The sequence below is a fragment of the Panthera uncia genome (genome assembly GCF_023721935.1).
Source record: "Panthera uncia isolate 11264 chromosome E2 unlocalized genomic scaffold, Puncia_PCG_1.0 HiC_scaffold_19, whole genome shotgun sequence".
NCBI classification, from domain to species: Eukaryota; Metazoa; Chordata; class Mammalia; order Carnivora; family Felidae; genus Panthera; species Panthera uncia.
In genome coordinates, this window is record NW_026057588.1 from 5,767,554 (window position 1) to 5,785,996 (window position 18,443).

Genomic DNA, 18,443 nt, shown 5'->3' on the forward strand with positions numbered 1-18,443 from the left:
TCGCACAATGTTCAGTCATTTACTCACTCCTCCCCCTTGGGATTGCACGAAACAGTGACATTACAAGAGAGTGTTGGTAAACACACACACACATACACATATTTGTATATTATAAATGTATGCTGTGTGTTTGCACATGTGTATGTGCATACCAATCTGATTATGATTACCCATCAGGCAACAGTATTGGAAAATTGCATATAACAATGTAAAACTGAGAATTTAAAATACTGATCTTCATCTTGCCCTTCTAGTTGATTATCCTGTCAAAATACATGGAATGTATTTTTCATTTATCTACTTTAGTTCTTATGTCCTAGCTATGTCTCTTGATAAACATATCCAAATGAAGTCAAATAATATTTGACTTTAACAGGATTAACTAGTCTCTTTCTTGAGAAGCGAGTGTGTGCATGTTCACATGTACATGCAAGCAGAGGAGGAGCAGAGGGAGGGGGGAGAGTGAATCCCAAGAGGTTCCAGGCCCAGCAGAGCCCAACATGGGGTTCGATCTCACAAATATGAGATCATGACCTGAGCTGAAATCAGGAGTCAGACGCTTAAGTGACTGAGCCACCCAGGCACCCCAATTATCTTTCAAGTTTAATAATGGGCAAATTTGGAAAGCATTTGCCAAGTTATTATGTATGCTTCATGATACCTGTTCTATTTTCTTATTCTTCCAATGTTGACTTCTGTGTTTATTTTAATAATTCTACATTTTACCCCTTTTTATCGGTGCTATAAACTTAACATCTCATAGATTCCAACCCAGAATTGACTTGTAAAAACTAATCATTATGTAAAGTTATTTAATATAGTTAATACAGATGACAATATAGGGTCATTGCATATTAACCTATTTACCTTCTTACAACTAATTTGTTTAGTTGCCGATATGTATTAAAAAAATATTTATGCACAACTCATGAGTGCACTAAGATACCAAACTGAACACACCTGTGTATAGATCCTAGATTAAAACAGTTTCACCTCTTTGCAATTCGTATGAATGGAATCCTACAGCAGGAACTCTTTTGTATTTGGCTTTTAAAATTCCACATGTTTGTCAGGACGCCTGGGTGGCTTAGTCAGTTGAGTGTCTGACTTCGGTTCAGGTCATGATCTCGTGGTTTGTGAGTTCAAGCCCCGCATTGGGCTCTGTGCTGACAGTTCAGAGCCTGGAGCCTGCTTCAGATTCTGTGTCTCCTCTCTCTGCCCATGCCCCCCTTGTGCTCTGTCTCCCAAATATAAATAAATGTAAAAAAAAATTTTTTTTAAATACAATTCCACGTTTGTTAATTTATCTGTATTTTCTCATGCTGTTGGTGTTAGAATTCCCTTGCCTGAATATGAATCAGTCAAGTTAACCCTTCTGTCCATGCACACAAAAGTGGGTTTCAGTTTGAGGCTATCATGAATAGCACTGGCATGTAAACGCTACAATGTGGTTTGGTGATACATGTATGCATTTCTGTTGGGTACATATGTGATAGAGGAACTTTTGGGCCACAGGTCTGTATCTACTCAGCTTTTGGAGATAACTGCCAATTTTCCAAAAATGTTTGTGTGAATTTCATACCCACCAACAGTGTACAACATGCCTAGTTTATACATGTCTTTATTCATGCTTAGTATTTTCTGTCATTTTCACTTTAGTCTTGTGATTGGTGTGTGATATTAAACTAGGTAGTGACTTTATATGCAGTTCCTTTATTACTTAGGAAGTTGATCGTTTTTTTCATTGCTGTTGTTGTTTATTAGATATTGGGTACTTTTTTCTTGAAGTGTCTGCTTTTATTTTGTTCATTTTTTCCTGTTTTATTTTCTATCATTTTCTTACTGAATTTTATAAAGTTCTTTACGTATACTGGATGGAAATCCTTTCTTGGCTCTATCTCTTAGTGTCTTTTGATGAGTAGCAGCTCTCAATTTGTCCTCCTTTATAGTTAATGTCGTTCTGTTTAAGAAGTCCTTTTATAAAATCTCATAGGTGTTGTTTCCTTTTCAAAACACCATTTATACCTTTAAAGTTTCCATCAGCATCCATTTGGAAACTATTTGTTTTATGTATAGGTAGTGACTTAAGTCTTTTTTTTTCCCCCCCTTCAAGATAAAACGTGATATTTGGTTTTCCTTTTTGGTTACTGATCATTGCCTCACCTGGTTTAACATCACCTTGCCTTGGCAGCTGACTTTCTGTCCAGCCTCCTGGTAATTCTCTCTCTGGGTCTCTTTCAATACTTACGACCCCAGTGTACCACACTATCAAGGTTAGTCTTGGTGTCAGAAATCTTCAGTGGAACTTTCTGTTCAGAGGATTATTTCCCCTGCTTTACAGGGAAAGCTGCACCATGATGAGAGACAGTTCTCCATTGGTTTAAGTGTTTTCACTGCTTGTATCAGCTTCTGAATTATCATTTCAAGGATTTTTGTTGGCCTCAGGCAATGCCTACAATATCCCTCTTCAGGGAAAAGGGCAAATTACTTGACCACCATAAAAATAATGCTTCCCCCTGAGGCAAAAATTTGGGCAGTTTTGCTTGTAACAACTTTAAAAGGTTGAGATTCTTAAGTCCTAAGCACTGACATTACTCAGTGGTAATGCAAACCTACTAAGTGCACAGCGTCCACCTGGGTCTCTTTGCATCACCACCATAGGACTTGAGGAGTACCAGGGGAACAAATGCAAACATGAAGCTCTTGCTGTTTACTGTGTCATTATAAATAAATAATAAATAAACAAAATAAATTATAAAATCTTATCTTAGACCCAGGAGTCTCATGCCTTCCATCAGCATTCATGAAATAGACAGGATTTATCTTGCAAATGGGGTAAAATCTAAGACAATTCTTCACATTTCTTGACAGTCTTAGTGAGGATGAGATACTGAGAGAGATGAACCTTTGTTCTCAAAGAGGCAATTACAAAGACCTTTCAGAATCCTCAGAATCCTCCTCAACTTCCTAAGTAATAAAGGAACTGCAAATAAAGTCACTCCCTGGTTTAACATCACACACCAACCACAAGACTAAAGTGAAAATGACAGAAAATACTAAATGACAGGGGATATGAAAAGGCTTCCTGGGACAAATTTACCCAAGAGCTGGGCCAGGTGGCATTAGGGGCCTGTACTGTCCTACCTGTTAAAGAGGCTGATGGTTAAGAGGCAGGCCCAAAACAAGACGCTTGACTGTAGTTTATTATTTATTTTTGAGGAGTTAATCAAGACTGACACAGAAATGGATGAATAAAAAGCATTATACTTTCATATCACTGACCTGTAAACAGCCAAAGGCTACTGAAAACAAAAAGGAAATGTGCCTATGAGGGTCATGTCAGCAGAATGGCAGAACAGTATGCCCAGAAAGCTCCTTTCCCCAATAGACTCAGTGACTCAACAACCATAAACAGATGAATTCCTTTTGTAAGAAATCCATAAGCTAGTTGAGAGGTTCCTGCATCCTGGGTGAATGTCAAACCAGTCAGACTGAGACCAGTAGGAAAATTTGAGTCTCCTTGCCATAATACCTACCCCTGGCATAGCTCTTAGCTTTCCCCTTAGGGAAGAAAGAGCTGGATCAAACGTCAAAAGTTCCAGCTTTTCCAAAGGCTACCCAAGGGACTGGCTTGTTTTGTGTCTCAGACAGCTGATGGGACCTGGCATATTCTAGATGCCTGGAGACCAGTGAGAATAAACACAGGTTTAAACCAACATACAACCAGGCGCCATAACCCCTCTTTCAGCTCAACACAGTACGGGCAGAAGAAAAATTTCAGATACCATATTCTCCCTGGGCAGAGAAAGAATGGACCACATGTCCAAAGTCCCAACTTCTCTGTGGGATGCCTGAAGGACTGGCTTCTGTCTCACCTGTCTCAGACTGACAGGACCCAGCATATTTTAGATGCCTGGGGCCACTACAACAAAGATGGTATTTCGGACTAGTGTGAAGATTTGAGAGACTCCCAGAATCTACAAGACCAGTCCATGGAGACTGGTAGAGGTGGCTGGGTTTTTCTTAATGCACAGATACCAACACAGAGTCAAGGAAAATGATGAAACAGGGAAATATATCTCAAACAAAGGAATGAGATAAATCTCAAGAAACCAACTCTAATGAAATGGAAAGAATATGATTTACCTGACAAAGAATTCAAAATAACCATCATAAGGTTACTGAATGAGGTCAGGAGAACAATGCATGAACAAAGTGAGAATTTCAACAAAGACAGAAGAAATATTAAAAAAAAGAGAAAAAGGTATCCGGGGTACCTGGTAGCTCAGTCAGTTAAGTATCCGACTTCGGCTCAGGTCATGATCTCACGGTTCATGGGTTCGAGCCCAGCATCGGGCTCTGTGCTGACAGCTTAAAGTCTGGAATCTGCTTCAGATTCTGTGTCTCCCTCTCTCTCTACCCCTCCCCCTCCCCTGCTCATGTTCTGTCTCTATGTCTCACTCAAAAATAAACATTTAAAAAATTAAAAAAAAAAAAAAAAAAAAGAAAGAAAAAAGTATCAAACAGAAATCTTGGAGCCAAAGGATAAAACAACTGAACTGAAAGATTTACTTCAGGGCTGAACAACAGTCTAGAGCAGAAGAAAGGATAAACATAAACCCCTTCACTTTCAGGGTTGGAAAAAGATATTCCATGCAAATAGAAACCAAAGAGAGCAAGAGTGGCTACACTTCTATTGGATAAGATAGGCTTTCAGGCAGTATCAGTCACAAGAGACAAACAAGGTCACTATATAGTGATAAAGGGGTCAATCCATCAGGAGGATGTAACAAATGTAAATATATATAAGCCAGTACTCGAGTACCTAAATATTTAAAGCAAACGTTGACAGAGATGAAGGGGAAAATACAATAATACGATAATGTAAAAGGACTTCAATACCCCACTTTCGACTTTGATGGATCATCCAGACAAAAAATCAGCAAGGAAATAGCAGACTTAAAGAACACTATAGCCCAATGGACCTAACAGACATACATGGAACATTCTATCCAACAGCACCAGAAAACAATCTTTTCGAGTGTACCTGGAGCATTTTATAAGGCAGATCATACGTTGGGCTACAAAGCAAGTCTTAACAAATTTAAGAAGACTAAAATCCTATCAAATATTTTTTCCAACACATAATGGCATGAAACTAGAAATCAATAAAAAGAATAAAACTGGAAAATTCACAAAAATGTGAAAACTAACACTCCTGAACCAACAAATAAAAAAAGTCAAAAGGGAAATCAGAAAGTATACTGAGACAAATGAAAATGGAAACACAATATACCGAAAGTTATAAGATGCAGCAAAACACTTTTAAGGCGGAAGTTTATGTAATGCACAGACACCGACATTAAGAAAATGCCTACATTAAGAAAAATAAGATCTCATATAAGCAATGTAACATCATATCTCAAGAAACTAAAAGAAACCTAGCAGAAGGGAGAAAATAATAAAGATCAGAGCAGAAAAAAGTGTAATAGAGACAAGATGGACAAAAGAAAATCAGTGAAACTAAGGACTGGTTCCTTTAAAAAAGAAAACTGACAAATTGTTAACTAGACAAATCAAGAAAGAGACTCAGAAAAATTGTAAATGAAAGAGGAAACATTTTAACTGATTCCACATAAATACAAAGGATCATAAGAAACTACTATGCAAAATAATATGCTAATAAACTGGATAATCTAGAAGACAGATAAATTCCTAGATACATACAACCTACCATTCCTGGATACTGAAGATACAGAAATCTGAACAGACCAATAATAAGGAGACTGAATAAGGAATCAAAAACCCAACAAAGAAAAGCTCAGGTCCAGTTCATTTCACAGGTCAATTCCACCAAACATTTAAAGAAGAATTAACGACAGCCCTTCTAAAACTCTTCCAAAAAGTTGAAGAGGAGGGAATACTCCTAAACTCATTTTACAAGTCCACAAGACCCTGATACCAAAGTCAGAGAAGGACACTACAAGGAAACAAAACTACAGGTCAATATACCTGATGAATATTGATGCAAAAATCCTCAACAACCAACTAGCAAACCAATTTCAATAGCATATTAAAAGTTCCATACATCACAATCAAATAAGATCTATCCTTGGGATGTAAGGATGGTCCAACATATGCAAATCAATAAATGTGACAGACCACATTAACAGAATGAAGAATAAAAATTATAGAATCATCTCAATAGTTGCAGAAAGCACCTAAAACTCAGTATCTTTTCATAATGAAAACTCTCAACAAATTGAGTATAGAAGGAATGTACCTCAACAAAATAAAGGTCATATATAATATGCCCACAACCATATATACTTCTTCATATATAATATGCCCACAACTGTAAAACTCATACTTAAGAGTTACAGCCGAAGCTTTTCCTGAGATTAACAATGGTGCCCACTCTCACCACTTCTATTCAATATATAATGATAAATATAGTAACCAGAATAAATCTGCAAGAAAAAAAAGGCATCCAAATTGGAAAGGACAAAGTGAAATTATCTGTTTGCAGATGATATGATCTTCTATGTAGAAAAGCCTAAAAATTCCAGAATAAAAGTGTTAGAATAAATGAATTCAGCAAAGTAGCAAAATAAAATGTCAACAGAAAAATCAGTTGCATTTCTATATACTAGCAATGAACAATCTGAAAAGATTACAAAAACAATTTCATTTATAAGAGCATAAAAAAATAAAATAAGGAATTAACCTTATTTAATTAAGGTGAAAGATTTCTACAATGAAAGCTACTAAACATTTCTGAAAGAAATTAAAGACCTAAATAAATGGAAATGTATTCCCTGTTCATGGAATGGAAGACTTACTATTGCTAAAATGTCACTATGACCCAAAGCCATCTACAGATTCAATGCAATCCCTATCAAAACCTCAATGATGTTTTTTGCAGAAAAAGAAAAACCCATCCCAAACTTCCTATGGAATCTCAAGGGCCCCTAAAAACCAAAACAAAGAACAAAGCTAGGACTCACTTTCCTGATTTGAAAACAAGGCTACTGTAATCAAAATATCATGGTACTGGCATTTATGGTCAAATGATTTTTGAGTGCCAAGACCATTCAACAAATGGTACTAGGAAAACTGAATACCCACAGGCAAAAAAAAAAAAAAAAAAAGTTGGATCCCTACTTAACGCCATATACAAAAATTAACTCAACATGAAACAAAGACCTAAATGTAAGAGCTAAAACTGTAAAACTCTTAGGAGATAATATAGGTCAAAACCTTCATGACATTAGATTTGGCAATGATTTCTTAGAAAGGACACCAAAGGTACAAGTAAAACAATCCTACAATATTCAGCCTCTTATGTCTGGCTGCTTTCACCTGACATGTTTCCAAAATTCACCCATGTTGTAGCAATTATCAATACTTCATTCATTCTATGGCTGACTCCTATCCATTATATGGACACACTACATTTCATTTGTCCATTCATCAGTTGATGGACATTTGGGTGGTTTCCACATTCAGGCTATTGTCAAGAATGTTGTTACCAATATTTGCGTATAAGTTCTTGTAAGGACGTATATTTTCAATTCTCTTGGGTATATACCTAGGAGTGGAATGAGTGGGCAAAATGGTAACTCTGTGGGACCAACACATTGTTTTCCAAAGTGACTATACCATTTACATTCCCATCAGCAGTATATGAGTCCAGTATCTCATCCATACCAACATTTATCTGCCAATGTACAGATACACAAATTATTCCCGTGTACCTATCTTGCATACTGCAATCTTGCTGAACTTGTTTATTAGACCCTTTTTTTTTAGTGGATTTCTTAGGATTTCCTATACAAGGTCATATCATCTGCAAATACAGTTCTACTTCTTCTTTTCCAATCTGCATGCCTTTTCATTTTTCTTGCCTCATTACTCTGAGCTGTTATCACAAGGTTGAAAAGAAGTGGCAAGAGTGGATATTTTTGTCTTGTTCATGATCTTATGTGGTAAGCATCCAGTCTTTCACTATTACATTAGTTGCAGGTTTTTGTAGATACCTTTTATCAGGTTAAGGAAGTTCCCTTCTATTTCATTTGTTGAGTGTTTTTATTATGAAAGCATGTTGGATTTTGCCAAATGTTTTTTCAGCATCGATGATCACATGGTTTTTACCTTTTATTGATTTTTCTGATGTTAAATTAACGTTGCATGACTGGGATAAATTTCATTTGATCATGGTGCCTAATTCTGTGTACTGATGGATTTGGGTTGCTAGTATTTAGTAGAGGTTTTTCGTATCTATGTTCATGAAGGATATTGGTCTGTGGTTTTCTTCTGGTGTTGTCTGGTTTTAGTATCAAGGTAACGTTGGCTTCGAAATGAGTTGGAAGTACTATTACTTTTGCGAAGAGTTTGTGAAAAATTGGTATTAATGCTTTAAATGTTTTGGTAGAATTTACTCAAGCCATCTGGGCCTGGACTTTTGTGGATACTCTTGATTACCCATCAAATGCATTCCATATATTCCTGATATAGAGATTTCTGCTGTGATGTATATTCTACGTAAGAGGAATAAAAGCTCTAAAGTTAGGCTTTGTTTAGACTATAGTAGTTCAGGAGAGATCAGGTTTTGCCCCCAATAACTCATTAAAAAGCTTACCGTGGATTTCTAGATTTTGCATCATGGTTAAGAGACCAGGACCCTATTTCCTATAGTGCCAGCCACGCTCTGCTTCTTCTCGCCTAGCTTATAGGGCCAGCTTTCCTCCTTGGCTAGGACCTAAAAGGATCTTGGGCTACTAGAAGAAATTAAGGCACTTCTTCTTCTGGGAGAGATTTGTGGAGTTCTGATCTGGTATGTCCATAAGAGCCCACATCAGACACCCAAAACACTCTGGGTCTGTTTTGTCGTCATCTGAAAAACACAGCTGCACAGAGAAGGACTAAAGGGAGTGGTTGGAGCAGGGATTTCCTTAGACAGGAGGGCCGATGACAATGCACACGCTGAGGCTTTAAATTTTGATTAGATCTGAGAACAGGATGGGGACAGGCCTTCCTTCCAGCTTCATCTTGTGTAACTTCCCTGTGCATTTGAAAAGCAGAAGTGGCCTCAAGTCTACCTCCTCAATCTGCTCTCCTCAGCCACAGCCCCCACTGAGGCCCTGCCCTTGCCCCCTAGGACCATCATCCCAGCCTCCTCTCTGGCCCCATGGCCTCATTTGACCCCAGAAGGATCTCCCCTAAATCTTGCTGGATCTTGTCCCTCAGGGTCACAATCAATCCCTTCACTGTATTTGAGGGCTCTTCAAAATCTGCCCCCACATACTTCTCCCCAGTGCCACTCCCCACTTGTTTTCCCACTCTCCACACTGAATTACTTCTGTTTCCTGAGGAGTGAGGAGGGAAAGCTTTCCAGGTAGAGGTTCGTGTTACGCGCAAAGGGTTGGCGATGTTGAAGCACGTGTAGCTTTGCAGGAACCGAGACGGTTTCTCAGAGAAGAGCAGGTGGTCTCAGAAGGCTTGAACGCTGGTTGCCAAGATGACTGCATCCTTCCCTTTACTCCCAGATCCAAGTGTTACCCAGTCTCAATCTGTCCCCTTGAGAAGCTTCGCTTCCCTTTTTACCCACAACCTCCCCAACCGCACGGTACCTGCTCCAGCTCAAAACTCCTCTCTTGCTTAGACCATATCCTCCAGGTCCTCCCACCCCCTTTAATTCTGATGCTGTCACTCCTTTACCAAAATCCCTGTGGCTGCTTTCAGCTTCCAGGATAAAGTTTACATCTTCGGCTTTCTCCAAATGCTCTATACGCTCTGCCATCAGCCTCACCTTATGCTGTTGATGCCTCCACCCGCCTCTAACAGAGCTAAGATGGAACTCGAAGTTTCTCTCTGGACCATGTGTCGGAGACTATTACTGGCAGCCCCCAGTGAACCATACCCTCCAGGTTTTCACATCTTGCGAGGTCCCTCCCCACACAGACTCTGAGCTCCACCATGTGACTTGTTTTGGTTTGTGATGCGAGCAGAGGTTTGAAAGCGAGTGAACTGGGACTCGTTCTCTTGGAAGCTGCTTTGGAACCATAAGCCATCAGATAAAGAGGTCCAGCCACCCTGGAGAGGTCACAGTGCTGTAACAGGCCTCGGATGAGGTGGTACTCCCAGACATGGGAGTGACAAACTCATCCTGAACATTCCAACTCCAGCAGATACCATATGGAGGAAGCTTCCCACTGACCTGAGCCCAGACTGCAGAATGATGAGGAATACATTTTCATTGTTTTCAATCACCAAGTTCTGCGGGTGGGTTGTTACACAGTAAAATGTAGATGAAACACCACGCAGCACCCATCTGAATGTTCTTTCAACAATCAGTGGTAGACTGCCTACTGAACTTGAACATTCATCATGCTGAAAGTGACCACACTGCCCCACCCCCAACTTCATCAATTCTTCATTCAGTCAGTCCTTCAAATATTTATACCCCAGGAAAGGTACATTTGTGTTGAGTGCAGTGTGGGGCCTGAATGTAAGCCACAGACCCTTCCCTTATGAAACCAACGTAAGTCAAAAACGGGTGGAACGGTTTCCTTCACCCTCATCCCCCAGGGCGCAGTTGGGCCTAATAGTAGAGACTCAGTAACACGAGGGCTGAGCTGGTGAAATCGCTCTGCCACCCAGTGCCAACTTCCCGTCCACCCTGCTGAGCAAAATTTCACTCAGTATCGCGTCCTCTGTGAAACCTTACACGTACCACCATCCACTAAGTCTCCTGTTCCTCTCTCCGGGGCTCTTTGGCCCCTGCATCAGTTAGAATTTGGTGACCTGCAAGTGAGTGATGAAACCCCAAATGAACAGTGACTCAAACAGTTTAACTCCCCCAAGTAACCCACACTGGTGTGGGCTGTCACAGCATCAGGGACCCAGGCTCCTCTTGTTCTGCTACCTTGCTGGGCTTACTGGCCCGAGATGGCTGCTCCCACTCCAGTCATCTGATCTATAGTCTAAAATGCAGGAAGGAGGAAAAGCAGTGGGTGCATGGCTCCTCCTGGGGAACACTTCCTAGAAGCTGCACACACCGCTTCTGTTCACATGTTATTGGGCAGAATTTAGTCACAATGCCACTTCGAATGTCAAGAGACCTGGAAAACGCCTTGAATCCAGGCAGACGTGCCCAGCTACAAAGCAGAGTGTCTCTATTAGTGAAGAAATGGGAAGAACTGGTATTGAGGGACAACGGGCTCCATCCTGCCGGTACCCTTCCCATTCATTCCCTGTGACAGCCCTGGGGCTTCCTCAGCAGCAGGGCCTGACCCACAGGGGGCTCTCCAGCAAGGCATAGCTTCTCACGTGCTACGCGCGGTTACCCACTTGACATATATGAACTTACTTAGTCTTCACACTGCAATCTCGACTCTACCGTTTTCCCCATTTTACAAAGTACAAAACTGAGCTTGGGGAAACTGGGTAACCTACTCAATCAAGGTCACACAGCCATTTCTAAAAGAACTGGGATCTGGACCCAGGCAGTCTGGCTCCAAGGCACCTGCTATGAACCACCACATACTTGGCTGATGTCTGTGAGACTAAGCTGCAGCCAGGCCTGTGCTGGCCAGAGACACCTCATGGACCCTCTCTACCCTGCAGGCCAGCTATACTCCTGGTGGTTCCCCAGAGAAATCCCAAGCCCAATAATTAGGTCTTCCCCAAAGAGAGTGGGAGAAAGCATGGCCTTGGTGTGGCACCCCTCCTCCATGCTGGTGACTAAAACTAGAGGACCAGCTATTTCTAGACCTTTATTTCTCTGTGAAAAGGGAAAAAAGGAACAAAATAAAAACGGCACAGTCGACACACAAAAAAACCACTGAAGGGGGTGGGGAGAGGAAGGGAGAAAGGAGGTGGAGAAGATGGGGTAGGGGGTCCCCATTACAGCAGCCGGAGCCAGTGACCCTGGACACTCACATCTCTGTGGATGGAAGTGGCCCCTTCCTCCCAGGGTCACTGCCCTGTCCCACCTTGTGCTCCCCAAGCCCCTCGGGAGGTGGACAGCAAGAAGTCGGATTCCCAGGCTGGGGAGAGGAAGAACCGTGCTGAGGGAAGGGGCCTGGGGTCAGACCATGCACAGGGAGTGACAGCCAAAGGCCCCCCACCGTCTCCCTGAGGGAGGGACTTGGGGGGGAGGGTGAACACCAGAGGCCGGCGTCGGCTCCTCTTCCAGCATCAGGCGAGAGACAGAACTGGGGGAACAGGAACAGGAGGGAGTCAGAACCACAGCTAGCCCTCTGCCCCCAGCCGCTCTGCATCTCTCCCTCCCAGGAGCTGCTGTTCTCAGGCCTAGGCTCGTCCTTGTACACCACCCTCCCGCCGGGGTGTCTGAGTTCACGCCTTACCAGTCAGAGCCTCCTGGGCGAAGTACTTGACATCCACATCCTGGTCCTGGGTCAGCTTCTCTAGGATGGGCTTGACTTCACTCTGCAGTGTGCTGGAAGGAGAAAGGAAAGGCGAGGGAAGGGGTGAGGCAAGCTAGGCTGGGGGCGTGAGGGAGGCAGAGGGTTTCTGGGCAAGGAGGGGTTCAGATACAGACACGCACGTGTGCCCAGAGATGAAATGACTTTGCGGGCTGGAAGTCTAACAAACTAGGACAGAGGTCTTGGGGGTCCAGAACAGACAAAGGGAGGTCAGTCAGTCTGGGAAAGTGGGGCAGAGAATCACAGGACCCACAAGTCTCAGAGGCTCAGCAAATGGATGTCTTTATTTAACATATTTACTGAGGCCTACTATGCATTAGGTGTGAGCAGAGTGGTAAATCCGACACCTGAGCCTTGCCCGTGGCAAGGGCTTGGGCGAGGAGGAAGACACAGACCAAACTGACGATAATTAACAGAGACATATCAAGTGCTGAAGGAGAAGTGCCTGGCCCAATAGGAGCCAAGGGGGAGGTATCTACTCTCCAGTAAGGGCCCCTGGGAAATGCACCCACACGGCAAGTCAAGTGTTTGGGGAAATGAAGGCATGTCCCCTTCCAGTTAACAGAACCGTTCCTTTGCCCCACACAACTACCATTCTCTCTTCTATCATCTAGATCTGTTTTGCCTATTTTTGAACTTGACAGAAGTGGAATCACAGGCTGTTTCCCTGCGTCCGGCTTCTCACTCAACATGACGCTGGTGAGAATCACCTGTGTTAAGTAGAGCAGACGTCTTCGTTGCTCAATACAGTCTCGCACAGTATGAACAAACCACGATTTTATCCACTGCACTGCCGGTGGGCACTTGGGAGTGTTTCCATTCCGTGGCTAATATGAATAAAGCTACCACGAACGTCCTTTTGCTACAAATAAGCACTCGTTTCTCCAGGAATGGAAGTGCTGTGCTGGCTCACAGTGTACTTACACTTAGCTCCACTAGATTCTACCAGTTTTCAGAGTGACTGCACCTATATGCCACTCACGGCCTCACCTGCTGTGTATGAGAGTTCCAGCCATTCTACAAACGCCGAATGACCCCGAATTTTTTTCAGGTTAAGCCATTCTGGGGTGTATTTTCATTTGCAATTTCCTGATGGCTGATGACGTTGAGCACCCTGTCACATATTAATGGCTACAAGGAGATCTTCTTTCAGAAGTGCGTCTTCAAGTCGGTTTTGCCCATATCTCTCTTGGGGGTTTGTCTTATTGATTAGTAGGAAAGTAGTCTGGATGAGTCCATCCTTAGTCAGAAATAGGTATTACCCCCAATGCTCCCAATCAGTGGCTTGCCATTTTACTCTCATAATGTGTTTCTTTTCTTTGAGAGAGAGGGGGCATGGGCAGTGGGGGAGGGGGAGAGGGAGAGGGAGAGACTCTTAGGCAGGTTCCACACCCAGCGCAGAGCCCGACATGAGACTGGATCTCACGACCCTGAGATCATGACCTGAGCCAAAGTCAACAGTTGGACGCTTAACCAACTGAGCCACCCAGGGGCCCCTCATAATGTTCTCTTTCGATGAAGTTCTTTTCAATCAAGAACTCACCAACCTTTTCCCCTGGTGAGCTATTTAACAAATCTGAGCAATTTAATAAATCTTTGTTAAGTCTTAAAGATCTTGTCCCAAATTTTCTTCTAAAATCTTTTTTATTTTTCTGATTATGGTCGATTATCTCTAATTCGCTTACACACTGAAGTGGGAACCCGCCCCCCGCCCCCCCCCCATGCATATCCAACTGGCTGGGCTGTCTATGAAAATACCTACATTTCACTCCTCAACTGCAGTAGCACCTACTGTTACATACACACAGGTCTGTTTCTGTGCCCTTGATTCTGGGTCATTGGGCTACATTATTGTGCCAACACCTCACTTTTTAATTACCATGGTATCGTAAGTCTTGGTATCTGGTTTTAGAAGTCTTCCAACTTTTTTCTTTTTTGGGACCACTTTTGCTACTCCAGATCTTTTCGTTTCTGTTAATTCCAGAATCAACTTGTCAATTTTTCAATAAAGAACCTGCTAAGATTGACTGAGATTATACTGAATCTATACATAAATTTGGGGAACAATTCCATCCAAGAATATTAAGTGAATCTTTAATTTCTCAAAGCAATGTTCTATAGTTTTCACTAAAAATGTTCTACGTCTTTTATTAAATTTATTCCTTGGTATCTGATGGGTTTGATGCAATAATAATACACATACACACACATTCAAAAATAATTAAAACTTGCTAATTTCATTTTCTTCCCTGTTGCTACCAGTATATACACAAGTGTCATCCTACTGCCTCCCTCCCACTATGAGGTGGGCCATGGGAATTCTCATTCCACATCTGAGGAAACTAAGACCTTGGGAAGATGAAGAGACCGGCCAGGCAGGCTTACACAGCAAGAGCCACGCTGGGTCTCCAACCCTAGGCTCCAACTTCAAAGGTCAAAGATTAAGATGCCTAGAATCAGCCCCGCCGGTGTGTGAAGGAGGGTCCAGACCTCACCTGTTGTCCAGGATAGGCCCTATCTTCTGTAGGGACTTGGCCACATTGAAGCGGACATTGGCGACAGGATCCCCAGCCATACGCAGAACTGTAGGCAGCATGTGCTTGGTGGTAATGTCCTGCCCACACACCTCAGACAGCACCTGGGGGCGGTGAGTGACAGAGAGGTGATTACACAAAGCTCATGGCTAACTCCCGTTTCCTCCTTCCTCTGAGCAGGCCACCTCAGTGATCACCACGTCTGAGCGTGTCGCTGAGCAACATGGGGGCCTCTGAGCCCAGGTTCACTCACTCTGGAACAGTTTATTCTCCTGAGGCTGCCATCTCTACTAACGCCCTCCTAACACCTTAATACCACTGTCTCCCTATCCTGGAAGCCCTCACTCAGACTGTCCTGGTCCCATCTGCCCATCCTCAGACTTCCCTTTATCTTCTGGGGATGGGCCTGGATTCCTAACCCCAGGATGTTTTCCTTAGTGTGACGGCTTCCAAAGTGAGATGCGGGAAGAAATCATCAGAACACTCAGTTATATTTATATGTTGTTAAATTCTATCTTTTAATTTCTAGCTATGTGGATGGTTTATTTAAGTGACTAGAAAGGAGCCCTTGCTCCACATAACACAACTGTTCTAAACCCTGTGCGTGTATGGCCAGATTAATCTTTACAACCTCCTGAGTAAGGTATCGTGATTAACAGGATGAGTGCTTTATTGGTAAGGAAACTGAAACACTGAGCAGTTGGGAAATGTCCCAAGGCCTATGACTAATCTATGGCAGAACTAGAATTAATGAGTAGGTCTGACTCTAGAGCTTGCACACATAAACAATGTATCATATGTAAATATACACATATACTTTATAGACAACAAGAGGGATGCTCCGAAAGGTTTGGCAGTCACTGCTCAGCAGGCCAAACCTCCCCAGTCCTGGGTTTCCCCCATGCAGGTCCCTACCCCTGGCCTGTAGTTCCCCAGGGACCCATCCCTGCCCTCCTCCCCGCCCCCAACTCTACCACATCCCCACTCCCGAGCCAGATGTCTTCCCAAGGACCCCGGCCATCCCTCCTCTCCCAGGTACGCTCAGTTCCCTGGGGGACAGGCCAGCGGGCAGGTGGGGGCACTCACATTGATGCAGAAGAGTGTAGTCATGCGGTGCAGGTAGTTGGGGTCCCCAGACATGGCTAAGACCTTGGGGATGATAGTGGCATGGGCCCACTCCTTCCCAAACTTCTCCACCAGCTTCTTCAGGTTGCTGGTGGCCGCCTCACGGATGGCATAGACTGCAAAAGGGCGAGGATTCAGAAGGTGAAGGGCTGAGCGGGCAGGGAGCAGTCCCTCGCTACTGCTGACCAGGCAGCCCTGGGTGCCGGGCTGCAGGTGAAGCAAAGCCTGTGCTACTTGCTAAAGTGCGGTTCCTTTTCGTGCAGTATCTTCCCAACAGCTCCAAGACACAGCTTCCACTACCGACCTTTTTACAGATGGGTAAACTGATATGCCTAAGCAAATTATTTAGTAACTAATACTTGGAATGGCAGTGAAACAAACAAACACTTTTACCTCGGTGAAAACAATGAGCAGTTCTCACCCGTTTCACAGAGGAGTGTGCTCGGAGTTTCCACAGCCAGGGGCAGGATTCCAGCCCGAGTTACCTGCCCAGCTGCCCTGGCACTCTCTACACTGCACCGGGCCAGGCCGCCCCTGGGTGCTCTGCTCTGTTTCCCTTCCCACCCTGCCCTTATCCAGGATTCTAAAAAGGGAGCTGGTCCACATAAGCGGCAGATGGCCTGGGGCAGTGACTCCACACCCCTGCAAGCCCCAGTCAATGCCGAGTCCATCCTTCCTGGAGCGCCAACATCCTCCCCCACCTGCCAGAGGGACTCACCATGATCCACAAGCCATGCCATGCACAAGGAGTTGAGCTTCTCATCAAAAAACTCTACCCCCTGCAGGAGAAAAAAAAGAGAAGGAATCAAAGGAGACTGGGGAGTTTCCAGTGATACGCAGGGAAACACACCCACCCAAACACATCGGATACTCCTCAGCTTCCCCTGGGGGACTCCCTTCCCTTCTCTGTTCTAACTGAAGTCTCTTCACCTTTACAGCCCCATTTCCCACGCCCCTTCGTCCTACTCCCCAGACAGCCCTCGGGGGCCTTGGTGACACTGTGAGAGCCCTGAACATGCTGAACACAACACGGCCTGACTCCAGGCCGCCTCACTCACCAGCTGTCCGGCTAGCAGGGGCATATACTCGATGATGGCCAGCCGCACCCGCCACTTGGCGTCTTCGGCCAGCTCCACGATGGCGGGCAGCAGGGACTGGGACAGCTGTCGGATGCCAATGACCTCGTTCACGCAGTCCAGGTTGGAGATAATGTTCAGCCTCACCTCCGGGCACTGAGGGGAGGATGGGGGTCTAAGAGGATGCACCTGGCCCAGAAGACAGCTCACAGAGCCGCACAGCATCAACTCCCTAGAAGCCACACCACCTCCCGAGGGCCTGCTACTGCCCTGTCCAGCTCCTCCTCAGCAAGCACATTACGTGAGCAGCTTTTTGAATCTCACCACAGAGCATAAGAGATGCTTAGCTGTTCTGAAGAACTGGCAGCAATTACTGCAAAAATATGGTGCTCTGGAAAGAACAGACGTGATAACATTCCCATTCTGCTGTGTGGCAGCTGTGAGCCCGGCAGCAAGGGACAGGGCCTCCCTGGATACTAATCTGTGACAGGGAAACATACATCTTGCCTCGAGGGTGGTTGAGACCATTAAAGTGCCTGCTGGTGTCTGATCCACAAGAGGCGTGATGTGCGGGAGCTCATTAGTATCACTTCTATGACTTCTATTCTTCCTGCTAGTCTTTGAGCTCTGTAAGGAGGAAGTCTCATTCATCCTTATGTCTCCAGGACCCGGCAGAGTCTCTGGCCCTTAGCAGGCACTCAATACACTTCTACTGAAGGAATGCACTTTCAGCTGCCTGTTGACTACCGATATTATGAGCGCTGACTTACTATATAAGTACATGCACATATGCATTATGAGATACACAGACACAAACACATGTACCCCACCAACTTCCCTAAAGGAGGAGAACAACTTAAAAGAAAAGGCACATAAACACAGTTCTCGTTAATCAAAACAGAAGCAAAAATGAACTACTTAGACTTCATCGAGACAAAAGTCTGCACAGCAAAGGAAACAGTCAACAAAACTAAAAGGCAGCCTGTAGAATGAGAGAAGATATTTGCAAATGATATATCAGATAAAGGGTTAGGATCCAAAATCTATTAAGAACTTATCAAGCCCAAAACCCAAAGAACAAATAATCCAGTGAAGAAATGGGCAGAAGACATGAAGAGACACTTTTCTAAAGAAGACATCCAGGTGGCCAATAGACACACAAAAAGATGCTCAACAGCACTCATCATCAGGGAAATACAAATCAAAACCACGATGAGATACCACCTCACACCTGTCAGAATGGCTCACATTAACAACTC

The 18,443-nt window shown here is 43.8% G+C and overlaps 1 protein-coding gene across 1 annotated transcript in view; it reads right to left on the minus strand.

Moving 5' to 3' along the window:
- Positions 1–11,764: 11,764 nt before the first annotated feature.
- Positions 11,765–18,443, minus strand: part of PPP2R1A (protein phosphatase 2 scaffold subunit Aalpha) — a 37,923-nt gene continuing 31,244 nt past the window's right edge. The window contains exons 10-15 of the mRNA XM_049621400.1: positions 17,167–17,340; positions 16,827–16,887; positions 16,070–16,224; positions 14,945–15,087; positions 12,372–12,463; positions 11,765–12,218 (exon numbers count right to left, since the gene is read on the minus strand). Of these exons, the coding sequence (XP_049477357.1) occupies positions 12,202–12,218; positions 12,372–12,463; positions 14,945–15,087; positions 16,070–16,224; positions 16,827–16,887; positions 17,167–17,340 (642 nt within the window). The 3' untranslated portion in view covers positions 11,765–12,201. The remainder of the gene's footprint in view (positions 12,219–12,371; positions 12,464–14,944; positions 15,088–16,069; positions 16,225–16,826; positions 16,888–17,166; positions 17,341–18,443) is intronic.